At 39.8% G+C, this 27,648-nt stretch overlaps 1 protein-coding gene across 3 annotated transcripts in view; it reads right to left on the bottom strand.

Annotated features, from left to right (window-relative positions):
- Positions 1–27,648, bottom strand: part of PIP5K1B (phosphatidylinositol-4-phosphate 5-kinase type 1 beta) — a 109,780-nt gene that overhangs the window by 42,962 nt on the left and 39,170 nt on the right. For all 3 annotated transcript variants that reach the window (XM_027670729.1, XM_027670731.1, XM_027670730.1), the window contains exons 4-6: positions 21,278–21,408; positions 5,164–5,281; positions 811–963 (exon numbers count right to left, since the gene is read on the bottom strand). In XM_027670729.1, coding sequence (XP_027526530.1) covers positions 811–963; positions 5,164–5,281; positions 21,278–21,408 — 402 coding nt within the window. The remainder of the gene's footprint in view (positions 1–810; positions 964–5,163; positions 5,282–21,277; positions 21,409–27,648) is intronic.

Below are 27,648 nucleotides of genomic sequence, written 5' to 3'. Positions count from 1 at the left end.
GCTGTCGAGTCTGCCGTGTTGGGGAGTGAGGCCTGCTGAGGCCTTGTTGACCTTGGGAGGCAGAGGTTGCTGGCGGTCTTTCCAGCGTGATTTTCTGTTGTCCCAAGGAGAGTAGTAAGATATTCTTTATAGAATTCTGCTAATTCTTTAGTTGCTAGATCTTGGGTTATTGATCGTGTATATTTTATTTTGGTTTTGTTCCCTTTTCCCTCCCCCTTCCGTTTCCCTTTTCCTTGGAGTTGTGCATGGTATTTCAACTGTATATAGATGTAACATAAATACATTTATTTTCCTATAAGTTTGGCTAGTTTGGATTTTTTTTCGTGGTTTTTTTTTCCTTAGCACTGGGCTGGAGGTATTTTGGTGTTGGGTCTGGGACTTGGCAGGGAGCCAAGTAAAACTTAGACAAATGGAAATCAGAAATAATTTGGAACAGAAGTGAAACTGACCGATCTAGTTTCTGAGTGAAATGCAGAGGGTAGACAAATACAAAACAGAGAAAAAAAAATGAATTAGAAATCTAGAAACCTTTATTTGTTAGAAGTAAAGTTTGGCATCAAATCAGATGATGACATTCAGCTTCATCTTGAATGCTAAAAGAACAGCAATTCTTATCTTAAATATATTCTTGATTTACATCTATTCTTTCTGTTGGGTGTTTGGGGCACAAAGTTGAAAGGCACGTAAAATATCAAAAATATTAGAAAAAATACAGATAAAACCAGTGAAAGTTTACAAGACAAATTAAACTGAAGAAGTGTGACATGAAACAGAAGAAATACAGGTAAAGTACAGTCTTCAATTACTTACCATATAATAACCTGGCAAGAGCTTCTGAAGAAACTCAGCCTCTTTGTGTTGAACTGTTTTGATGATGAACTCGTCATCACTAGTTACAAAAAATAAGGACCCACTGGCACCTGGGTTGGATAATTCAATTAAAGGCTCACTGCAGATTGAGTACTGGAAGAGACAAAAATTATTTTTCACTGTCAATGCATGCATTACCCAGACACAAGTTTAAAACAAAGAACTGCAGGTTCAAATAGGCACAAGAGAATCAGGAAGCTTATTCTTTGGTCTCCAACTGTAGAAACACTACTACTGTAGAGCAAGCTGGTTCACATAATTTGGCTGAGGTTCGAAGGCCAGTTGTAAAAGTCTACTCTGCCCAGGACACACTGCACAATCATGGAAGAGCAGCTGGCAGCTGAGCATACAGTTCCTCTTCATGTCCCACTGTACCAGGTGAACATTCCCTTGGGGTGAAGCGCGTAGTTGAGGTGGAGGGAGTTGATCCCCACACTGGCACCATAGAAAATTCTTGAGTCAGAAACCTTAAGAAGACATTGCACTGCAACTCTTTGCTCTTCACAGTCATTTATGAAGGAGACAGCTACAAGAAGATGTTAGACAAACACACCTGGAGTAGAGGTTTCTCACTGTAGACAAATAAGCAAATCCTATTCTGTGAAATTGGGCTTGAAACCATTAGACCAATAATCTTGGTATAGCTACTAATGTAGTTTTCTGGTTGAAAACTGCTTGAAACAGAAAAAACCTCAATACCAGTAAGCAAGAAAAATTAAGGTTTGGAGGACGATTATTTTGGATATTTAGAAAGGCTTTCTCTTCCACAGGACACATTAAAAATTACAATCACATTAAGGAGGAAAAAGGTATTAATTCAAATTTCATTCAGACTAAATGGAGAAGAGACATTAAGCTCAAAACCATAGAAAAATCTGTTTATATTAAACCTAAAAACTTTCATTCACACACCTTTTTTTTTGTTGTTGTTATATATCATCAGTTTTACACAGTTGGAGATTTACTGTATGGTCCAATATTTTAAGGGTTCGGTCTTTGCAAGAAACAAAATTACACAAAGTGAATTGTGAGTAGTGTAAGCACCAGGGAATTATTCTTAGCAATGCAGTATTTTCTGGTCTTCTCAAAGCAAAAGGAATAACTGTTTCAATAATGAATATCTGGTATGTTAGGACATTGCTTGAGATGAGTTGAGCAATTCCACAAGAAAAAAAGTTTTGTTTTTTAAAAAAAGCTTTCATTAAATCCATCCTGGAGCTTTGCCATTGACTTCAGTGGCTGGTGACAGCAAGAAGTAATACAAGAAAGTCTAATCAATATGCTCTTTTGTAAGCACTTGAACTAGAGAAGCATGCTTCCTATGGATTCAAACCACTGCCTTAATGCATCCTCTTATCCTGACTACAGCTTTTCCCATGCTTGCAATTTTTAAGAAACTTTTCCATGATATAAAAATGTTTCCTGTTCCTCTCCCTGCTTCTGCAGTCCACTCAGTTCCAATTAATACAAAAGACCTTTCTTATTAATCCTATAGTTACAGTTTTCTACTGGTAGATCAGCCACACCAATCTGTAACACTACAAACCCTTAGAGCAAACCAACAGTTGTATTGTAACCCTTGCATTTTTCTTGCCAAAATATATAAAGCTTCATGAGTCATTGTCATTGAGGTAAGCATTTAAAACCAACATTAAAGCTCAATAAATAAGCACAAGTTGTTAACCTATGCTCTGTGCATAGGTTACAGTTGTGCTTATTCCTGTAAAACAGAAATCTACCCATCAAGTGCTGCTATGCAGAGACCAGCTAATTTTGGCTGGACACTTATGAAAGCCAAATCAAAATGGAAAAGTAAGAAAATCCCCAAGACCATGACAGCTGAGTACTTCATGATCAAGACATTTAGATGCAAAATGCCAGTGCTCCATGAGGTTTCCAGTGACAACTTAATTCTACCAGCTGTTCAAATGTATGTACCCTTGTTAACCAGTCTGACTTCTATAGTGCATCACCACTTAACTTCCTTGGAAAAGGTGAAATTGTGAATCTTCGGGCTTGTCACTTCAAATTAATTGTGTAAACTTACATACGCTTGCTGTAATTTCTCTTCATCTTATTTTACTTCCCTTGCCCGTTCAGCCACAGTTGGACTATCACTTACCACTTACCACATACCACTTATGTCTTTTGCTGTGCAACTGTCACAAATCGCTTTTTCACAGCAAGCAGTCTTTCTGTAATATTTAACTTCTGCTACTGCAAAGGTTTCCTTAAATGGAAAAGAAGTTGCAGGTGATAACAGCTTTAATCTAGGAAGTAAAGTCTTTTTAGCAGCTGGCAACACAGCCCACATACTTCATCTTTTGCCGAGTCCATAAAAAGAGATAGATAAACAACATATTAAATAATGACACTACTGTCACACGTGACATCCTTGTCTCTAAAGTGGAGAGGCATAGATTTATTTGATGGACGGACTACTCAGTGGGTAAGGAACTGGTTGCACTCAAAGAGTTCTGGTCGATGGCTTGTTGTCCAGTTGGTGACAAGTGGCATTCCTCAAGGATTGGTTTTGGGACTGGTCGTGTTTAACATCTTTGTTGGTCACAGGGACAGTGGGATCAAGTGCACCCTCAGCAAGTTTGCCAACACCACCAAGCTGAGTGGTGTGGCTCACACACTGGAAGGAAGGCATGCCATCCAGAGGAACTGGGACAGCCTTGAGAGTGGGCCTGTGCAAACCTCATGAAGTTCAATGAGGCCAAGTGCAAGGTCCTGCAGTGGGGTTGTGGAAATCCTGATCACAAGCACATGCTGAGAGAAGAATGGATTGAAAGCAGCTCTCTTGGCAGTGTACACATGCAGCCCAGAAAGCTAACAGCATCCTAGGCTTCATCAAAAGAAGTGTGACCAGCAGGTAGAGGGATGTGATTCTTCCCCTCTACTCTGCTGTGGTGAGACCCCACCTGGAGTAGTTTTAGAGTAGACACAAGGAAGAAATTCTTCACTGTGAGGGCGGTGAAGCACTGGAACATGTGGCCTAGAGAAGTCCCAGGATGTCCCATCCCTGGAAGCGTTCAAGACCAGGCTGGAGGGGCTTTAATCAGTCTGGTCTAGTGGAACGTATTCCTGCCCACAGCATGAGAGTTGGAACTAGATGCTCTTTATGTCCCTCCTAACCCAAGCCATTCTATGATTGTATGATTTATAAAACTCCAACTGTATTTCCTTGCTACTACCATTTATAACTCAAAGGAATTATCTGTTTTTATGTAGAACTATGGTCATGAGGACTAGTAATACAAAATCCATACATACTACTAAAGAATTAAAATAGGACATCCATATTCAACCTAAATAAAAGCAAAACCAACTAAGTTTTACTTTAAGGCTTATTGTCTATAAAAGAAAAAAACCCAAAAATGTTATAATGCACTTGAACACAACAAAAGTAATATATTTAGTAGTATTTTAAGTAATGTTTCAGCACACTTTATTCAATTTTTCTTTTTTATTCATTCAAGTCCTTTCAAAATAATTTGGTTTTACAGAAGCAGTTATCAATAATGGAACAAAAAGATTTAAAAACTCATTCAAAAAAATGAACAATAAAACTCTGACATGTAAAAGTGCTAATTTGTATTGTGACTCTGATTTGTTGGGTCGTCCACCATGAGACAAATTGGACATGGGGCAAACATCTAGAAAACAAGCTCTTTGCTTTCACACTACCCTTCCAAAAGCAGAACTACAGGAGAAGTAAAATAGTGGATACTTCTCCAGGCAGTGTACAAAGTGGTTCCACCAAGTAAAGCCTGCTTTTACAATGGCAGCAAATGCATCACCTTTTTTCTCATGTAAACCACTGAATACTGTGAAAGAATAAGTCTTCAAATTATAAAATAGAGAGAAAAAAGGAGATACTATAAATGCTTAATTTTTAGTCTGCCATCCACATTTCTCAAGGCTAGACAGGAACACATGCAGACATCACTTTTGTAATGAAGTTAATAAGTACCACAGATAACATAAGAGTAATTTCTTAGAACTGAATTAATAGAAGTCCACAAGTACTGATTGTAACTTCTCTAGAAAAAGTTACCTGAATGATATGAAAGTTATTCTAGTCAATTGATAAAGTAGGTTTTTAATGTAAATTGTCTCAAAGACAAAGAATTTTTCTACATCACTAAAAATATTCACTAGTTGTAAACCCCTTCACATACAAAATTTACTACTTATTTAGGCACCCTTTAAGCACCCTTTTCTGTCACTATGAAGCTAGCATACTTATAATAACTTGTAACTCAAAGGAAAACTGCAAGCTCTTACCAAATAATCATCAGGCTTGATACCAAAAAGTTCTCTGAAATAGCGGAAGGCAAGAGGTGCATACGTCTTAAATCTGAAGTCAGGGTAATGATGAGCAGGGGTAAGATTGCTCCCTTCACTGAAAACAAAAACAAAAATAAACAAAACCAAATTACTGAGCAATTTTTAGCAGATAGTTTTGCAGTAAAACTGCCTAACTCGACCATTTGCCTTCTGCAAAAGGAGTCATAAATGCAGATAAATCTCCCTATTACCATTAATCACTGTAACAGAAATGTCTGTGAGAGACAGACTACCAGCAAATTCCTTTTTCTCACCTTATAGGAAATTATTTTCACCACCTGTATGCATTTGCATTAAGATCATGTTTAAACTAAAGCTGCAATTTCTGATAAGTCTCTAGGCAAGCCAGCCTAATAGCTTACTGATGCAGGAAGGGTCACCCCCACCTCAGGTAAGCTCTTGCAAAAAATCTGGAAGTCAATGCAATGAAACAACTTTACACCAGCTTGGTCACTTGAATTGCCTTTCAAGTGATTCAGACTGATACTAAGGACGAAGACTAAGAACAGAGGGGGTAGAACTGTACAGACAGAGCAGTGGGAAGGAAGCAGGATTATGTTTGTTTTTTGATGTCACCAAACAGTGATTGTTTCAGCCTTATGTATGAAATGGCATCCTCAGCATCAGACTCTTTCTTGCTAACGCAGTCCAAATTGGGAAGCAACTCTGGTTTGCTGATCACAGTGTGGTTTTCTGCCTGTTACATCATGTTTTTTACCCCACCTCAATCTAAACCAGCACGTGTGCTAGTTTACATTCTCAGTTGATTAAACAGGAACACAGAGTACACAGCCTTTGGGGGAACTACAGAAAATGGTATGTAGTGACATGCAAGATACGGATTTGAACTAGAAGAGGCACAGGCAAAAAATACTAGGGTGACCAGCCTGGAAGAGAGTCTTTCTGTACCAGGGTGAATTTATGCTGATACTTTTGGCCTGTGTTTGGCCCTGCCACCTGTGAAAGCCTTGCTCTTTCCCTGTCAAATTATGGGAAAACAAGCACTGATAAAGGGGAAAGTTGTCCTTGGAGGGAGAACTTCTGTATAAACTGTTTTAATTGGTTTTCTGTGATTGGTTATCATCAAGGGCATTTGGAGGAGAAAGTGATGATGAAGTGAGGAAGGCTCGCCCCCAGGCTCAATTAAGAAAGACCCCCAAAACATACTGCGTGTGCGTGAGGGGATTTCCGAAGTTCTCACGCATGCGCAGAAGAGCTGCACTTACATAACCGGGAGGTGGGACTGAGGGCCTCTGGCTGGGCGGTGCTGGCCACACCTGGGAGGTTGTGGTCACTTAGTTAATTTTATAAAAGCAGATAGTGCTTTCTTGGAGGGGAGCTAACTTCACACCAAGGACAACGTTGCCTTTCGGCGGGGACGCCTGCCAGTTTGTGAACTTACTGAGTCTCCAAGGATGCCGCTTCTGCTATGGGTAATTATAGGCATGCTAGGTCAGTAAGATACCTTTATGGGCAACAGCTGGGTAACTGGGGTGTATTTCTCTCCTCCTTCCTCCCTTTTGGGTTTGTTCGTTTTGTTGGCCACCCTCTTGGTAATAAATCTTGGTTTTTGTTAAGCTTTCAATGGTGTCGTGGTTTCAAGCTTCAGTATATCCTCGAACCTCCTCCCTAATACACTTTCTTATAGGGAAAAAAAATAATAATACAATTGTAGCCTCACACAGAATCACAGAGAATCAATTAGGTTGGAAAAGACCTCTGAGATCATTGAGTCCAACCTATGAACAAACACCATCTTGTCAACTAGACCATGGCACTTAGTGCCACATCCGGTCTTTCCTTAAACACCACCAGGGGTGATAACTTCACCACCTCTCTGGGAAGCCCATTCCAACATTTTATCACCTTTCTGTGAAGAAATTCTCCCTGATGTCCAACAAAACCTCCCCTGGCACAGCTTGAGACTGTCCTCTTTTCCGATCACTAGTTGTCTGGGAGGAGAGGACAACCCCCACATGGCTACAGCCTCCTTTCAGGGAGTTGTAGAGAACGCTAAGGTCTCTCCTGATTCTCCTTTTCTCCAGACTAAACAATCCCAGTTCCCTCGGTTGCTTCTAATGGGACTTGTGCTCCAGACCCTTCAGCTGCTTTGTTGCTCTTCTCTGGACCTGCTCCAGCACCTCAATGTCCTTCCTGAACTGAGGGGCCCAGAACTGGACACAGCTCTCAAGGTGTGGCCTCACCAGTGCTGAGTACAGGGCAAGAATCACTTCCCTGCTCCTGCTGGCCACACTGTTCCTGATACAGACCAGGATGCCATTGGTCTTCTTGACCACCTGGTCACACTGCTGGCTCATGTTCAGCAGCTGTTGACTAGCACCCCCAGGTCCTTTTCCACTGGGCCACTTCCCAGCCAGTCTGTCCCCAGCCTGTAGTGCTGCATGGGATTGTTGTGGCCTAAGTGTAGGACTCAGCACTTGGTTTTGTTGAACCTCATGCCACTGGTCTTGGCCCATTGATCCAGCCTGTCCAGATCCCTCCGCAGAGCTTTCCTACCCTCCAGTAGATTGGCACTTATGCCGAACTTGGTGTCATCTGCAAATGTGCTAATGGTAGACTCGATCCCCTTGATCAACACCATTCTCTGGGCCCAGCCCTCCAGCCAGTTCCTAACCCAGCGGAGAGTGCCCCTGTCCAAGGGGTGGGCTGCCAGCTTTTTCAGGAGTATGCTATGGGAGACAGTGTCAAAGCCTTTGCTGAAGTCCAGATAGACCACATTCACAGCCTTCCTTGCATCCACCAGGCGGGTCACCTGATCATAAAAGGAGATCAGGTTGGTCATGCAGGACCGGCCTTTCCTAAACCTGCGCTGGCTGGGTCTGATGCCTTGGTTGTCCTGTATGTGCCATGTGATGGCACTCAAGATGATCTGTTCCAAAACCTTGCTGAGCACCAAGGGCAGGCTGACAGGCCTGTAGTTCCTCAGATCCTTCTTCTAGCCCTTCTTGTGGATGGGTGTCACATAGGCTAACCTCCAGTAATCTAGGACGTCCCTGGTTAGCCAGGACTGAAGACAGATGATGGAGAGTGACTTGGTGAGCTCTTCCACCAGCTCTCTCAGTATCTCAGTACCCTTCGACCCCATCCACTCCCATAGACTTGTGAGCACCTAAGTGGCTCAGCAGGTCACTAATTACCTTCTCATGGATTGCAAGGGGTCTGTTCTACTCCCTGTCCCTGTCTACCACCTCAAGGGGCTGATTGCCCTGAGGATAACAGGTCTGTCTGTTGAAGATTGAGGCAAAGAATGCATTAAGTACCTCAGCATTTTTCTCATCTTTGGCAACTATATTCCCTCCCACATCCAATAAAGAATGGAGGTTTTCCTTGCCCCTCCTTTTGCTATTAATGTATTTATAAAAACATTTTTTATTATCATTTGCAGAAGTGGCCAGATTAAGCTTTTGTTTGTCTAATTTTCTTTCTGCATTACCTAACAGCATCCTTAAACGTATCCTGAATTGCCTGCCTCTTATTCCAAAGATCCTACACCCTCTTTTTTTACCCTGAGTTCTTGTGAAAGCTTTCTGCTCAGCCAGGCCAGTCTTCTTGCCCACCAGCTTGTCTTTCAGCACATAGGGATAGCCTGCTCCTGCACCTTCTTTCTTAAAAAATGTCCAGCCTTCCTGAGTCCCTTTGTTTTTAAGGGCTGCCTCCAAAGGGGCTTTCTGAACCAGCATCCTGAACAGGCCAAAGTCTGCTCTCCAGAAGCCCAAGGTTAAGGTTTTGTTAAACTCCTTCTTTACTTACAGAGTATTGAAAACTCTGTCGTTTCACAGTCGCTCTGCCCAAGATGGCTCTAACCACCACATCTCCCATTAGTCCTTCTCTGTTTGTAAACAGAAGGTCTAGTGGGGCACCACCCCTGGCAGGCTCGCTCACCAGCTGTGTTATCTTCCACACACTCCAGGAACCTCCTAGACAGCCTCTGCTGTGTTGAGTTGCCAGCAGACATGTGGCAGGTTAAAGTCTCCCACAAGAACAAGAGCTGATGATCATGAAACATCAGCCAGTCACTTATATAATAATTCATCCACCTCTTCATCCTGGTTGGGTGGTCTATAATGGACTCCCACCAGGATGTCTGCCTTGTTAGCCTTCCCTCTGATTCTTACCCACAGGCATTCAACCTTATTGTCACTATCCTTGAGCTCCATACAGTCAAAACATTCCCTAATGTACAGAGCCATCCCACTCCCTCTCCTTCCTCACCTGTCCCTTCTGAAGAGCTTGAAGTCATCCATTGCAGCACTCTAGTCATGTGAGTCATCCCACCACATTTCCATGATGGTGACTATGTCATGGCTTTTCTGCTGCACGATGGCTTCTAGCTCCTCCTGTTTGTCACATTCTCCTTAACTCTTTTCCTTGTCTTATATTTACCACCTTACTGTATTTTTAGGCTGCAGTTGTAAAAGTCTTGAGATGAATACTACATTTAAGATAGAGAAAATGAAGCAAAATGCTGCCAGAGAAAAAAATGCCCAAACCCGCCTGTGGATTAATTTATGATGGAAACTAAGAGAAAGCTTTTAAGCAGAAAAGTCCTACACCATGACTTCAACACAAATAACAACACCTTTAAAACAAAGTTTGGTCAGTCTCCAAGTGATCTGATAAATAGATAAATACAAAACCCAAGACTTGACACAGTAGCTGAAATCAGCTTTTCCACCACTTCTTTACTCATTTACCCTAATTAAATTATTCAGAAATGCAGCATGTACCTTTGCACTTGGCAATAAGAATATCCAAAGTATACAGAAAGAAAAAAAAGCTACGAATTCACACAGATATGAAAAGTGATAAACTCTAAGAAACATTCCTGAAAAAAGACTAAATTAAATATCATGAAGGAATTTAAGAGCTTTCATCCAGTACAATTAATATGAACTCATTAATAACAATTTGATGGCAGATGCCTACCCAACCCACCTAGCTGCCCTTGCACACATACTGCTACAACCCCACAAAACTAAACTGTTGTAAGGTGACAGCAGATGAACAAGCTTTCTCAGGCTCTAGAAAGTCTAGAAAGTCTAGAAATGTATAGACTTTAAACTCTTGAACAGCAGACAAAAGGAGGGGAAAACCCCCCCAGATTTCTGCCTGGAATTCACATATAAAAAGATAGTTGTGGATGATCAATGATACATTCAAGGACAATACTGCCGCTTTTTGGAGTGTTAAACCATACAGTTAACAGCTAGTGAAGGCTGCCTAGGCCTCATGATTTCCTCTGATCACTTTATAGTGTACTCTACTACAACTCCACGGTATTAAAATCAAACCCACATGTGTTTTATTGTTCCATTATAGAGCCAAAAAAATGGAAATCAGTGGGCTACTAGGCTAAAGATTGTAATTTTTCTTTACAGTTAAGATTGACTAATGCTTTTTCTTATAAGGTCTTTCAGCTGCTCAGAACACTGCCAGACTTGTCTTGTTGCCCGTAACAAAGACACAAACCAACAGAGTGCCGGTTTATGCGGTGCTTTATTCAGGGCCCGGGAACCTGAGGACTAGTGTCCCAAGTCAGGATTCCGAAGACCCTCACTTCGCGTACAGCTTTTATCCTCTCACACAAACAACTCTACGTGCAAATTCCACAAAGCAGTTACATTCTGTTACAAACAAGCTCATATTTTATGCTGATAACAATTGATCGTAAATCTGCTTCAGCTGTCTTGCTCCTAGAAACAGTTTAACAGACCCTAACCACAAACACATCTATCTAAGGCAACAAATCGTTATATACATGCTTGGCTAAATCCTTTGATTACTGTTTCCACTCCTTCAGCACATTCCATTCTTACATCTATGTTGCTGACTCTAACTACTACTTTAGGCCTACAGCTTCCTCAAGCCTTAGCCATTCTACTTCTAATGCTCAGTTTTAATCAGCTCTGCAACAGTCAGACATTGAGTTTTATACAGCTGGTTGCAATTCACTGAATTTTTGTGCAATATGAGTATACCACAGGGGATCCTCAGCTACACTGGGACCCTGGGAGCATACTTGTAAACATATTTAATTGTTGTAAGATGCAGACAAGAACAGAACAGAGTGTTCTCTACTGAAGCATCACATAATCCTAATCACCTAAACTAAATTGAAAGGTCCCACCTTTCAGTACTAAATACTTTATAAATCTGTTTCCTGCAGCCATAACCCAAAAGCTTCTCCTGTGAAAGCATGTCAACAAATAAGATTACATGTCCTTACTATACCAGAACATACTGTCACTGGAACTTCACCAAGTCTGGTGAATTGAAGATTGGAGGTTCACTGTGATAATGGCAAGGGTCTAATCCATTTCATAATTGCAGATTTAATTTAATTGCAGATTTACTCCATTGCATATGGAGTAAAATGACCAATGCTGGGTCTGCAGGTGGACAGTAATGCATAGCAAGTGGAGATTTATTGCAAAACAGAGCAATTATTTTGCAACAGTTTCTATATAGAGCCCAATTCCATTTATTTAGGGCACATAAGCCTACTTTATTACAGATATGACAGTCAATTTCACTGCGTAGACGAGTTTCCTTATTCTTTGTAAAATCATCTTGAAATACCTTTTATTTAAGGTCTGCAGAGTACTTTATCATACTCCTGTTTCTGTTAAACATATTGATTTGTTTCAGAATCATTACCTAATAGAATAGTGTGCATGATCCTAACAGTAAGTTCTTCTGTAGTGTAAGAAGTAAGCTTGACACAAATTTAAGATTTCTTGGTTAGTCCTCTGGAAAAAAAGTTTTTAATGTTTTCTTGCCACTACTTTAACAGAAAAAGCATCCTCACTTCCAGTAAATTCCTACAGTAACAGAAAACCTTTAAATTCCTTATGAATTTGAAGTTCATATAGCAAGCATGAATTGAGTATGACCTTGCTTTTACCTGAAAAGGACAGATTCCACTGTACAGAATGCTTGATGGAAGTATATCCGTACCCTATTTAGAAATTATTCACATTTAACTCTATAAGCTCTTGAAGGAATATATTACAGGGTTTCTACCCACATTTTCTTGGTGCATTTTACAGTTTCACTTTGGTGGGATTAAAGTATATGTGCAAAGCCCTATGTATAACAATTTTTACTCAGTCTAGGGGTTTTTGGGGATGATTAAGTCTTTGAAGTTGAACAAGAAAAATACCCATGATCTGTTGATAAAAAATTAAATCTGCAAAATGGTGCTTTGGACACAATAGAAATGTACTCTATTAAAAAAAAAGAAAAAGAAGGTATAAACTTCCTCTCAGGTCTACCAGAAAAACAAAGAAAAGGAAAAATAAAGACATGTAATATGAGCTCTAATTCTTGCAATCTTGAGAAATTCAAGTCTCTGTATGAGCTATTACAAACCATACAGGCTTTGGAAAGATTAGGAAGCAACTGTAACTTATGATAATGTGGCAGTTTGAGCCACGTTAGAAATCTATTTATTATTTTAATCTAAATTTTAATAATCTTAGCTGTAAGACCACACAAAAGAAAAAGATGAGTAGGCAGACTAATAAAGAGAGATTAAGCTTAAAATGCAAGTTTGCTTTAATACTTAATTTGTGATTTATTTGTTTTTTAAATCAAGCACACCTAGAAATGACAGTATGTGTATCATCTTAACCTGTCTCTTCGTAAATGTTGAGAGTGGATTTAAAGCATAGGTGGTGTAATATCAAACTAAAAAGGGACTAAAACTAATTACATTTCTAATGGCTAACGCGCGGTTTGCAAAAGTTTGCTAAACAAGACACGCAGATATGTTTCTTGGCAGCTTTTCTTTGTTGTGGCCTCATCCTGGTAGGATGTACTCAGGAGATATCCCACCTATCTGAAGGGGCAGAGAAAGCCATCTGCATCTCTTGATAGCAAACCTTGATCACGGAGCAATGTTAATAGGCTCTGATGGAGCTGTTAACAAAAGAATTAGTCATGCTGTGCTTGTCAGCCCCTGTATACCTTTCCTGTGTGTATTGCAAAAAGAGTGAAGAAGAGGAACACTTCAGTTCTTTCAGTGAAAGTAAACCTTTTTTTAGATCTTAAAAATCAAAATAAAATGTCTAAAATTAAATGCTCCTAACATTAAAAACTAAGAATATCTAATCTCAGTTTCACTGTTCCTGGAAGCAGCTGCTCTTTTAAAATTCATCAAAATGTGTTTCAAGTCTGCAACTGTATCAAATACATACATACTGACAGGTCAGGTAGTGCTTTGGGGTATTCATTTCCTATACATAATTTCAAGAAAGCAATCTTTTCCCACAGGCTGGAAGTAGGTATTACAGCTACCTGTACAAATAGGTGTGTGTGGGTTTTCTTCATACTGTGGGATAAAGTCCAGTGATACAGTCCTTGTTTCTCACTGTATGTTTTCCTATACTTTCAGTTACCATATGCTATCCTAAGCAGCTCCCTGCAAGGCAGCTTTGAAATAGAACTGTGAATAGTAGATACTACAAAACAAGTCAAGCCAATCACATAAGAGCTGAATACAGAAGCATTTACTTATAATGTTAAAGATATCACTCTTTCACAACCAACTGGAAATGCCTGTAAAATGTAGGATTTTAGAGTACTTTAAAAGTAGTTTAAGTATGTCTACATAACCACACAAGTATCAGGGTTATGAGAGGTTTATCAATAATTTCACAGTAACGCAAGTAGCTGAGTCCAATTGTATTAGACTTGCCCATAAAAAGAATGTTTCTGCTTTTGTTGCCATGGTATCCCCATTTCTAATATTTGTTTTGCAAACAGAAATTACATCCTCTTCTCTGTGCTATCACTCAACTCACAAACCATAAAAAGCATGTCAGAACTTGGGTCATTCTGGGCATCTCTGAAACCAAATTACCAAAGAAGAGCAGCAGCATTTTATCAAAATATTCAGGCCAATTTCTTATCTGTCTTTGCCTGACTGGAAACACATATCATGGTGTAAGTTACACAACAACTACTGATTAGTGTGAACATTTGAATACTAGTCATAGTGAGCACGCAGAGCATTCTATACTACAAAGATACTGCTCAGCCCATCAGCTAACCTACAATTTCCAAGGATAAGTGTGAGTTTTCCTTATTTTTCTCAGTCAGTGTTCAAAAACATCACCATGGCTAGGCTTCGCGAATGAAGATTTGGGAAGGGCTCTACCCACGTTTGTTGCAAACGTGTTGGTGGCTAAAAAGGCCAATACGAGACAGGCATGTCCAATTGCAAAAGGCTCAGCAGAAAGACTCCTTAGGTGGTATATTCTGCAAGGCACGATTCTTTCTGCGTTGTCTTTTCTCCTCAAGGGTGATCCTGCGTGCGTTCTCAAAGGCATCAGCAGCATTATAGATGGTGTGTCTCCAGGCCTCCTGATTGGAGGCTAGAGTAGACCAGTTATGGTGGTCAATATGGCCAAGGCTGAGATGTTGTTGTATCTTTTCTTCAAGGCTCCTCCCTTGCGGCAGCCAGTGGCAAGTTCACCATAAAGCAGGATCTTAAGGAGGCAGTGGTCCTTCATCCTTGAGACGTGCCCTGCCCAACGCAGCTGTGTTCTCAGTAACATGGCTTCAATACTTGTGACTGCTGCTTGTTCAAGAACAGACGTATTGGTCACATAATCTGACCAGTGGATGTTTAGGATTGTATGGAGACAGTGTTGACGGAAGTGTTCTAGGAGACGCAGATGGTGGCGGTAGATGACCCATGATTCAGATCCGTATAAGAGAGTAGACAGCACTATGGGTCTGTAAACACTAATCTTTGTACTTTTCTTCAGGTGTTTATTTCACCAAACTCTTTTATGAAGCTTTCCGAAGGCACTGTATGCCTTTGGTAACCTGTTGTCTATCTCTCTGTCAATCTTGCCATCTGAGGAGATGAGGCTGCCTAGGTAATTAAACTGCTGGACTGATTTGAGTTCTGATTCGCCAATGGTGATGTGGGGATGACGGGGGACTTCCTGAGGTGCTGGTTGATAGAGAACTTCTGTCTTCTTTAAACTGACTTCCAGCCCAAAGAGCTCAGCAGCGTCTGCAAAGCAGGATGTTAAACGCTGCAGGGCTGCTTCTGTATGGGCAACAAGGGCGGCGTCATCAGCATAGAGCAGCTCCCGGACAAGATGGTTTAAGGTCTTGGTGTGGGCCTTCAGTCGCCTTAGGTTGAATAGGCTTCCATCAGTACGATATCGAATGTAGATACCATTCTGATCATCGAGGTCTGCTGTGGCCCTCTGGAGCATCATGCTGAATCAAAAACATACTAGAAAGGCATGCACTTCGGTTTTAGATGTAGGGTCAAAATCAGACTAGTGGTCAAATATGTCAAAGGTTTTACTTTCCTAGTATTTTTGACTATTTATTGGGGCTGTCATTCAAATGCTATCATAATACAATATTAAACTTTTGACATTAAAGAGTAGAAAGTACTGAATACTCTGTAATTAGCATAACAAGAAAGCAATTTCTAAATGAACCAGTATACAGACTGTAGCTGTAGGGAGCATGCAGGTCAACAGCATCTAGCACACTTACTAGTTCAATTAGAAACCATAGCAACTGTTCTCAATATGCAGGGTCTAGACCCTGAAAATAAAGCATATTAGCAAGGGAAACCACACAAGACTGATTAACAACTTACTGCAAAAAGGTCAAACTCACAGATGTGCTTATAAATATCTCCATCTAAGAAAAGAAAAAATGCAGACTGAAACATATTGCCTTGCTCCAAATGCTCTGCATTTCTGAAGTTGGACGCAACTAACTAGCCAAAATTAGCTGACATAAAGGAGCAGATTCTGTTTGGCTTGTCAAGCATCACCACAGAAAATGGACCAGCTGACTGGAAGTTGGTGAACAATTTTCAAGAAGGGCAAGAAGGAGGACCACAGAAGCTAGGGGCCTGTCAGTCTCACTTCAGTGCCTGGTAAAGTCAGGGAGAAGATTATTCTGGGAAGTATTGAAAAACGCCTGAAAGACAACACAGCCATTGGTCACAGTCAGCATACGACCTCATGACAGGAATATGGTGCCTATCCAACCTGATTTCCTTTTATGACAAGGTAACCCACCTAGCCGACCAAGGGAAGCCGGTTGATGTAATCTTTTTGGATTTCAGTTAAGCTTTCAATACTGCCTCTGACAGGATCCTGCTGGACAAATTGTCCAGCACACAGCTGGATAAACACATCATGCAGTGGGTGAGCAGTTGGCTCATGGGTCGAGCACAGAGGGTAATGGTGAACGGAGTGACATCAGACTGGTGACCTGTCACTAGTGGGGTTCCACAGGGCTCCATCTTAGGCCTTGTGCTCTTCAACAATCTTCATAAATACTTGGACGCAGGACTGACTAAGCAAGTTTGCAGATGAAAGAAAACTAGAAGGAGCTGTTGACTCCCTCGAAGGCAGAAAGGCCCTGAAGAGAGACCTTGACAAATTAGAGGAGTGGGCAATCACCAACCAGATGAAGTTCAACAAGGGAAAGTGCTGAATTCTGCGCCTTGGATGGGGCAACCCTGGATGCTCATACAGACTGGGGAATGAGATGCTGGAAAGCAATGCCACAGAAGGGAACCTGGAGGTCCTGGTCAATGGCAAGTTGAATATGAGTCAGCAGTGCCCTGGCAGCCAGGAGGGCCCACCGTGTCCTGGGGGGCATCAGGCAAAGCATCACCAGCCGGTCAAGGGAGGGGATTGTTCTGCTCTGCTCTGCACTGGGGTGGCCTCTGATCTCTTCTCTCTGGTGACCAGTGACAGGACCTGAGATAATGGCCTGCAGTTGTGTCAGGAGAGGTTTACATTGGACATTACAAAAAGGTTCTTCAGTGAGAGGGTGGTTGGGCACTGGAACAGGTTCCCTAGGAAAGTGGTCACAGCACCAAGCCTGCCAGAGTTCAAGAAGTGTTTGGATGATACTCTCAGGCACGTGGTGTGACTCTTAGGAGTGGTCCTGTGCAGGGCCAGAAGTTGGACCCGATGATCCTTGTGGGTCCCTTCCAATTCAGCATATTCTCTGATTCTGCTGGAAGAGCTTAACAAGCTGTCTACACTGCCACCTTACAGGCAGCTGCACAGTCCCATGGCCCGAGCTAGGCTTTTAGATGAACAATGGGCCTTTCTAACCATGGCCATGTTATCAGGAGCCAGTGCCACAGCTGAGTCAAACAGCTGAAATATATTACTGAATCCACATTGCAGAAATAACTGAGTTGGAGGCAAAATGTGTCACCAGGAACAGGCTCCAGCCAAGAAGCCAGAGGCACAAATGTGTTCCACACAGCTGAGTCACAGGACAGAGCATAGACAGCATGTGGAGAATGCACAACCTTCCCACTGAACACTCCAGTCACTGCTGCAGCAGTCCCAATACCAGGTAAGCACCTCCATTGCTGGATTTCCAAAGCAGAGTTGAAAAGCCAGAAAACAGGTTACTTGGAGTGGTTTCCCCTATGGTTTTGCCTTATTCAGGGAGCAGGGCAGAGACTTCAGATGCTATCTTCAGAATCAACAAGGTCAGTGCAGGGTTTTGTCTCTCAGCCCTAGGAGCACATTTGCATAGTACCATTTAAATTCTATCTGGACAGTGGCTCTCAATGAACTCCATTATAGCAGTAATACCAGTAACACCTCAGTTTGCAAAAGCAATATGTTATATAAACTCCTGGGAGCTCAAAGAGAAAGGGGTGAAAGGAATGCCACAATGTGAAACACAAAGCGGCAAGGGCACTTTTCCACCCTATGCACCACTACAGTATGCAAATGCAAGCAAGCACCTTTGCAATTCAAACCCATCCACTGTACAGAGACATCTCTACTTCACTCAAAGTCACTTCCAGAAATAAACATCTTAATGAATCTGTGCTAAACTCTGACCAATTTAGCACAGTTACACAGTAACTCTGGACCAGGAACAACTTGCAATCCATGGAGTTACTCCTGTTTTACATCAGAACCTCCCACAATATGCAGAACAGTTACATTCAGATCTGACCCAACTACTTTTTTCCCCTCACATTTTTCTCCCTCCTTCATGAATTCTGATCACCAGTGGAAGTGTTTTGCTCTGGCTACCGAAGCAGAGGTATGGGTGGTGCCGAGGGTAATTTTGGGGTATAAGAGGTATGCAGACACTATCCTCTGCAACTGATAAAATTCATAAACATTGCTGACTATTTTCCCCTAACAGTAAAAGGGTAGAGATAACACCATTTTGCTTGCTGGTGCACAGGCTGCTGTTTCATTGCATTTCTACTAGCTTAGGTCTATTTTATCACTGCCACCATAACAGTGCTCCTGTTGCTGTCAAAGAAGCAGGTGTACCTACGCCTCTGCAAAACACCTGTCTTCTCACCTCAGTGCCAGACACGAAAGAGGCAGGGAAAATATGGGAGGAAGATGGAGGAGGAGTTATTGTGAATTTGCCACAATCAAGGGGAAGTTCAGCTAATAGCCCTCTTGGAGTTGCAAATGAATTATTTGTACCCAAAACAAGTGGAAACATTGTTCCTTGCTTGGTAATCACCTGTTTTCAGCACCACACATGCTGAACCCTTAGGTTCTCCTTAAGCTACAAACCTGTAAAAAGTTTACCCAACCTCAGCTTGCTCCGGCATGCTTCCAGGTAAAGGTCAACCCCCTTGGCGTGCTGGTGTAACTAATTTCAACTAATTACTTTCAACCCATACCAATCCAAAGGGGACAAAACCAAAAGTCATTAAAGTAATGGCTTTTAAAAATATGGCCATCACATGTAGGTCCTGTGCTAGGAAAAAATAAAGAGCACCTGAGATACACTTTGGGAGTGCAACCCTAATTGTAAAGAACATGCAACCTTAGCTTTTTACCTGGGCTAATGAAGCAAGGTATGGATATGACTCATGACGAAACCATGTAATGCCATTATGAAACACTCAACATCCCAATACTCTTAACCAGCAAGAAAGAATCCTGTATTATTATGTGCAATCCTAAATTATTACAATTTATGCACAGTAATACTACTTTTGGTTGAAAGTATTTTAGATAAATAAAAGTGCATGTTACAATAAGACATAACAAGGATTTGAAATTTGACATTTCTGTGCATCAGCACAAGAAATCAAATGTCATGGTTTTAAGAGACTGCTATGGATAGTCATATATTTCACAGAGAATGTTGTCAACAAGTGCTCTTTATAGAGAGATTCTTTGTCACAGTCAAGATGACTCACTATGTTATATGCTACTGCTTAGCACATAGCTATGCAAAAAAAAAAAACAACTCAAACTAAAAAGCCAAAACTATGCTGCTCTCACCATTACTTTCATTTGTCTAATTTTCCTCATATGATTTATTTATTTATAGGAAACTCTCCAGAAAGATATTCCTGAAGCTTTTCTAATCTATTTTACATTAGTGCAATCATCTTACTCCCTCTGTCATTGTTTTCATTTTAAGCCAGAAGGTATGTCTCCCAGCTCTTCCTTAAAACCAACACAAAACAGGGAAATCTCATTTCTGTATGTACATGCATGTGAGTCTCACAAGAAAGAAGACATATGCAATGCTATGGCATACGAACCATTTTATTTTACTTGTTCCTTTATAACTATGTTTAAAAAGAGAATAGACTTTTTTCTCAAACTGTGCTATGTAATAAAACAGTTTTTGTATGTAGGTTTCATTTAATTTCCATGAACAAAGGTGATAATCACAGCAAACAAACTACAGAAGCCTCCATCAGTGTCACAGGCAGACATTTTTCTCACCAATAAAAACCTTGTTACATGATATGTAAATTTCTCACTGGTAATTTGGATTATTTTAAACAAAATCTTGTGCTTACAGTGTATGAAAATACATGCATATGGTTAACTTCTCTATATTTACCTAATCTACAAGAGAAAGGCTACAAAACCGTGCACAAACTTTATTGTTAACACCAGAACAAGGTGTTAACAACTACTCAACTACTAGGAACTAAAGTATGTAACATAAAAGCTTCATTTCACATAAAAAAATAAATTTTGTTTTCTTTAAGGATATCTCAGTTCGAAGAAAAATAGGAGTCAAATCAAATCAAATTTGGGGAAAGATCAAAATTTAAAGCACCTGCAATTATTTTGTATGTTGTTAATTTAACTTTTTTAGTGACACCAATAATTATTAAGGATCATAAATTATTAGAAACAGCTTATGAAGTAGCATTCAAACTGCGCATGAACAAGACTTTAAAAACTCATAGAAGTTTTTGCCACTTTCAGGGAAGATTGCATACGTAGCATGTCCTTACTGAAAGGAAGGTACTCAGCACTTCTAAGAACCCAGACCACACTGAACAGAGCAAGTCATCTTGGTTTTGAAATACATTAAATACATTTTTCCTAAATCTTCTTTGTCCTTTCCTACCATATGTAATTTGCAAAGTTACATGGCACTGTACTTCAGCTTCTGAACTCCAAAACTCAGTATGACTTTGATTTCTCTCATTGGCGTGATTCTATTGCTACAATTTCCATACCATCACCTTGACAATGAAACAAGCTGAGATGGCAAAGCAGTAAAGGTGCACAACCTGTAATCAGCTTGTAAGAGCTAAGCGTTGTCACAGACTAAAGTCCTGAATAGAATTTTATAGTGTAGTATAAACTATTATATTATACTTAAAGGACTTGAATTTTCATAAATTTTGAAACCCCCTCAAGAAAATGTCAAGTACTACTCTCAGTTTTTAGAAACTAAACTGAAACTAGACAAACGTGAATGTTGGATCCACATATCACTTCATATTGTAATTAACAGCTCCTTAAATTGAAAATGTCACAATTACTCTCCCTCTCCATAAGTGATAAGTCTCAAACCTTCAGTTGAAGTGTGATCTTTTCAATTTTCTTCCTACCTTCATTTTTAATGACAACATGAAAAACAGAAGTTCTATACATTAAACTTTCTCTAACATCATTTTGTTAGAACTAGAAAACAATCCTCATTCAAATATCCAGTTAAGAATTTAATTATGAAATTCTATTGAAGATAAATTGAAAAGGCTTGTTCTTACCTTGGTAGGAAGACACTTTCCACTACATAGAAGTCTTGCATAAGAACATCTCTGTCTGGTTTTGATGTAAGGTTTCCTACTGTGTATCCTATTCCCAGCTGGATAGCACCTTTAATAGCTGAGGATGCAGTCTGTGCAGAGAACAAGAATTCAAGCATGAGTTTGCTAAAACCAGATTTCTGTTCTTTATCAGTAATATTATATGTTAAACTCTTTAATCATTTTCATAATAACAACATCATGTTATCTTTACCTCCTAGAGCTCAGTGAGATGATTGATTTTCAATTAAAAGACTTAAAAGAATCACTATACTGTAGTAAAATCTACAAAAATCAATTTTCTGGTTGTACAAACTGAAATTTTTCAAATTGCCTCATTACTTTCCACGTTGGGTTCTAACTCAGCATGGAATCATGGAATACCAGGTTGGAAGGGACCTCAAGAATCATCTGGTTCAACCTTTCTTGGCAAAAGCAGTCTAGACAAGATGGCCCAGCACCCTGTCAAGCCAAATCTCAAAAATGCTCACGTTGGGGAATTCATCACTTCTGGGGAGATAATTCTATTGGCTGACTGTTCTCACTGTGAAATATTTCCACTTGTGTTCAACTGGAATGTCCTCAGGAATAACTTTAACCCATTATTTTCTCATATTTTCTATGTGACTCCTTGTAAGAATAGTCTCCATCTTCTTTGTAGCCACCCTGTAAATACTGGAACATGGTGGGAAGTATTCCCCTCAGCCTTCTTTTCTCGAGGCTGAACAAACCCAGCTCTGTAATAGCTCACACGCCAACTTTTCCCTCATTGACACTGGGTCTGAGTTTACATCAACCTGGATTTTTGTTCCCAGGCCCAAAAGCGCTGGTGATAACAGAGACGAAGGAAGTGTTGAGAACCTCTGCCTTTTCAGCATTGTTGGTGACTAATTCAACTCTCCTATTTAACAGCAGGCCAATATTTTCCTTCTGTTTTTTATTGTTGTTTATGTTGTTTGTTGTTTATGTATCCAAACAACCCTTTCTTGTGGTTCCTGATATCTCTTGCCAATTTCAATTTGAGCTGTCTTTGCTTTTCTAACTGCATCTCTGCATTCCCTGGCAACTCCCTTGTTCTCAACAAGTATTTGTCCCCTTTTCCATCTCTGGTATGCTTCTCTTTTGGTTTTGAGCAGACTCAGAAGGTTACAGTTAAGCCAAGGAGGGTCTCTTTCTCCACCTACTTCCCTTCCCTTTATAAAGAATGAGCGGGTTTTATGAGCAGTCTTGAAAAACTTCCAGCACTCTCTAGCTCAATGGAAGCTTACCTCCCAGTTGAGCTCTGAGCAAGCTGAAGTCTGCTCTTCCAAAATCTAAAAACTTTGCCTTGTACTAACCTTCAGTGTGCACAGCCAGACCCCAAACTTCACAATATAGGGATCACTGCAGCCAAAGACATCACTAACTGAGATACTACAAGGCAGGTTTCTTTGTTTTGTGAGTAGCAAGTTCAACAGCCCCTCATTCCTGGTTGGCACATCTACTGTTTGTGTGAGGAATCAGTCCTCTGTGCACCCCAGGAACTTGATGGCTGATGTAACCTGCTGTATTGTTCCACCAACAAATGTCTGGGTAGTTGAAATCACCCGTAAGACCCACGATCTATAATCTAAAACTTGCTTGACCCTCTTTAGGTGCTTCTTTGCCCTTACCATCTTGGGTTGGAGGTCACTAGCAGATGCCTAATCTAAGATACCCATTGGAGATGTACCTTCTGATCTTGACCCAGAGGCATTTGATAGGGCTTCCATAGTCACTGCATTTAACTTTTATATGTTCAAGGTTCTCTTTAACACAGAGCGCAACTCCTCCTCCTCTACTTTCCTCCCTGTCTTTACAAAACAGCATATAGCCATCCTTCGTGATCCTCTTAAGACATTTTCAATCTAACTGAACATTCAAATTGCTTCAGGAGTTAGAAGTAGCATGCATTATGTCCTGGAAAAAAAAAGTCACAAATTCCAGGTGATTGTACATGCATGCCAAGGCACTACAAAGCAAGCTTATGGCTTAAACGCTGATTCTAGATACAAATGTATTTATTACATCCTGCATCGACTGGGTGGAATGCAGAGAAAAATGAAAGTGATGAGGAAAGAGAAATCCCTCAATAAAAATCTACCTGCATAAAGTGGAATGACTAAATTCAACAGCCAGGGTTTGCAGGACAGAAAGGTTCAAAAGGTCAGCACCAAATTGTGATACTATATATGTGTAAACTGAGACCATCTCTGAAACTTTCTCATGCTGAATAGACAACCCTGATGGACAAATTAAAAAAAATGGCAGAACTGAGTCAAAATCAGAAACTGGTCAAGAAAGGAATTATTAAGAAAAGACCGAAGGAGTGAATAAAGAAAATCATTGGGAAGGGAAAGAAGGCTATCAGGAAGCGAGTATCTTTGCTTACATGATGTATTTTCACCAGTCTGAAGACAACATATTTGGTGCCTGTTTTTAGATTTTAGCCCCCACTCACCAAACAAGCAAGACATTAACAGTGGAGGCAAAGAACACTAGAAGTTTCATGATCAGAACCACTTCAGCACTTGAACAAAAACATTTCAGGAATCGGAATTACATAAGAAATGGTTCAAGTACACAAAGCTAGTCTTGTTACAGTTTTTGGAACAGCAACAACTTAGAGTGACTGCTTATTTTTAGAAAAGACAGAGATGTGTATATCCTAAATAATTAAGACTGCACACCAAGCAGAACTTATACTTGCATAACAGCTTAGAACAGGCAACTTGGTGGGAACAAATAACAGCCCATTCTGAAAGTGTTACTTTGACTACTAAAATCATTTGGCTTTGTGTCATAAGAGGAGTCACATTTTTCTTTCCTTGAAAGGCTTCTATTCATGAATTATTAATGCACAACAAAAGCCATAATTATGTAACTTTGATCAAACCAATACACATACAAATAGTTTCTGCTTTATAGCTGGATGCCCATCTTGTTCACTGACATAGCAAGCAACTATGTCTGAAAGAACAGCACATAGTAAAGTACAACAGAGGACATGCCATTCCAAATAAACCCTAACAAAACCCACTGAACTTCAAAAAAAAACCCAAGACAGGTAAGCTGGCAATGTGATTTCAAAAGGAAAACTCTAGACCACCTTTCAAGCTCATAAAAAATATCTGTAGGATTTTTTTTTCAAGTTTAAAAGAAAACCCACAGACCTACAGTCTCTGGAAGGCAGAATGTAAGGCCTTCTACTATTATGACACAGACTCCACCTCCAAGGTTACTGTCTTATTAATTTCCACTCCTATTCAAGAATGCCATTAGTAATCACCCATCATTTCTACAGCAATTACAGCAGTTGGTTTAACAGAAAAGCAATGTTATGAAATCATTCAGGATACTTTACCAACTGCTTTAAAACAAAGTGATGGCAGTTACAGCATGCTGAAGCCAATTGCTAGCCAGAAGTCAATTGTTTGTCAATCACTGTTGTATAATTAAATATACTGTAAACTGCAATTCTTGCAGCCATACAAACTGAGAAATTGCCCATTTCCTGTACTACTGTCCCAGAATGCCAATATTTCAAAGTAGGTAAGGACATTTCTCTTACATCTTAAATGGGAACAGATCAGCAAAGGTAAAAGAGCTGCATTTCAGGAGGAGATGTACTGGGGACAAAGTGCTCCAGAAGTCCCGCAGTTTATGGAGGATTGAAACAAAAAAGCCTCTGCACAGTTTTATCCTTGCATAAAAAACCTTAAACTGTCCTCTTTACGATGAAACACACCTTTGTCTATTTTTGTCAAAAGTAACTATATATTTTCTCTATATTTGTCATACAGCTTTGCTAAAAAAGCTTATAGGAATGAAACATTATATGCAGACACATAAAGCATAACAACAGGTTACAGGATGAAACAGTATATAATATAGAATATATATAGTATAATACTATATAGAATATAATATAGAACACAGACAGGTATATGGAATATTTGCATCACTGACATATATTCTAGCACTAGATGCACTGTTCTCTTGAATTACTGTTATCCACAGATGGATCTTCCATCTTGCTCTACATCACTCTAAGCTGAAATCCTTTTTTGGAATAGGAAAATAAATGAGAACATAAATCCTTTCAAATCATGTATTAACTTTGCACATGATCCCACAAATGCACTAAGTAGGATTTCAACACTGCTTTTCCTACAAATAATTGCTTTCAGCGTAGTCCTGTGAAACTTAATTTTTTTATTTTCATAAAAGAAATGTGTTAATCAGACACATATACTGCATGTAAAGGCAGTTTACATTCTGCTAACAAAAAAAAATCCACTATCTGAAGCTATTTAACAACTGTGCCAGTTAGGGACAAGGCTACTGAAAGGATTGAAAAAGTCTGTCTCTTAAAGTAAATGAAAAAAAATCCAGGGATGGCAAAAATATAGATACTATAGTTTCAGAAAGTATATGATACATTGCTCAATAATTATTTCCATTGGAGTGTGAAAGTTATAAATGGCTGGCAAACCTAACTAACCAATAATGTGTCAATACAATCACCAAGTACATAGTATACAAAGACTTCAGATATGATAAACACATTTATTCTTTTAAACAGGTTTCCTTACACTTTCTTCGTATTTGTATGGGACTATTAATGACATAAAACAAATCATTTAACAAACCATGAGCAGAGAGGAGCTGAGCAGGACTAAGGTTTCATTTAATTTAATAGAAGTTCCCCTCTACTCTTGTTCACAAAATTATTTTTCCATTCTTCTTTCAGCTCTCAATTGTTCTTTGCTAAGTCTTTATGTATTTCCCACAACATACTCATGAAATGTAACTCACATTCTTGGCTTCTTCAAAAGCAGACATCCTAGGGATTCCCTTTAGGACTGCGTGAATGTAAACTTGGTCCTTGTTTATGTGTTTTCCCTTTTCATAATTCATTTTATTGCAGCTAAACCTGTGAACTTTCTGGGGTAAAGATTTTTCCATAAGACATCTAGTTTAATGCAAGTGCTATAAAGCAAAAACAAGAAATTAATGCTCCCTCAGCAACTCTACCTCACTATCACTGCAGAAGGCAAGATGATGATTCCTTTCTTTCACCCTCTTTACTACTGTCATTCAAACAGGTTTTAAAATCTGGCTAATGAAATGGCAGAAACACCTAGCTACCATAGATCAGTATGAGAGAAGGGGAGAAACAAACATGAACAGAAGCTACCACTAATAAACACTGCTTTGCAACCATGCTTCCCACAAAGTAGTTGCCATTAGTTCATTTTTCTCTCCTACTGTATGTGGAGAAGCCTACTCTTATCTCCCTCACCATCCCATTTATTATGTAATTTTTACATAATATTTGTATTTAAATAGAAATATTTAAATACTTTATTATTATGTAATAATAATTTATTATGTAAAAAAAATGTGCAAGTGAAGTTTCTGAGCAAGGTGAATAGATTAGCAAGCATTATCTGACTTCAAAACTCAATGAGTATCTTGACTAAGTGCCCTTGCAATTAAGGGCAGTGGTAAATTGGAACAGAAACTGCCCAAGTAGCTGAAAAAGCACCAGCTGAGGGAACAACCTCTCCCCCCGCCCAGATTTCTGGAGGAAGTGGCACTGGAAGTCACAGGACAGAACTGCAAGTATTTCTCAGCCAAACCAAACAAGTATAACAACACATAACCAGAGAACTGTAAATGCGAACCTGTATAAAAGAGCAAAGAAAAGCTATGTGGGCAATAAAAGACAGGCAGGTGTTAACTGTAAACTAGCATTTAACCAAGCAAAATCTCTTTGTGTAAGTTACCTAAAAATATGGAACTAACTGGGAAATGACATGAAATGCCTCTGATAAACATAGGTCATACCAGGCTTAACCTGACATCTACTGTTCATTCCTCTGAACATAAGAAATAGGAAATGTTATATGGAATATCTGAAGAAGATCAAAGAGTCACAGAATGGTTCAGGTTGGAAGACACCACTGGTGGGGTCATTTGGTCCAATCTCCCTGCTCAAGCAGAGTCTTCAAGGTCTAACAGAAAGTGCAAGGTTTGTAAGGAATTTGGCTTAAGAGAAGAGAGATATTGTTAAAAGTGAGACATCAGGCAAAGACATGTTAGCCCTGCATAGATAAATTGTGGGGTCAACACTTGCTAATTTTTTACTAACATTATCACAAAAAGGAGGAGTATGATGATAATATTTGGTGATAATACTTAATTATGGGGCATATGCAACACAGGAGCTTGAACACAGAACAACTGAGGGTGTAATTATATGAAAAGGAAATAAACTGACATAAGACACAGACAACTGGTGGTTCAGG

The sequence above is a fragment of the Neopelma chrysocephalum genome, unplaced genomic scaffold (genome assembly GCF_003984885.1).
Source record: "Neopelma chrysocephalum unplaced genomic scaffold, ASM398488v2 Primary Assembly neopelma1_96926, whole genome shotgun sequence".
NCBI lineage: Eukaryota > Metazoa > Chordata > Aves > Passeriformes > Pipridae > Neopelma > Neopelma chrysocephalum.
This window is presented reverse-complemented; position numbering and strand designations above follow the sequence as displayed.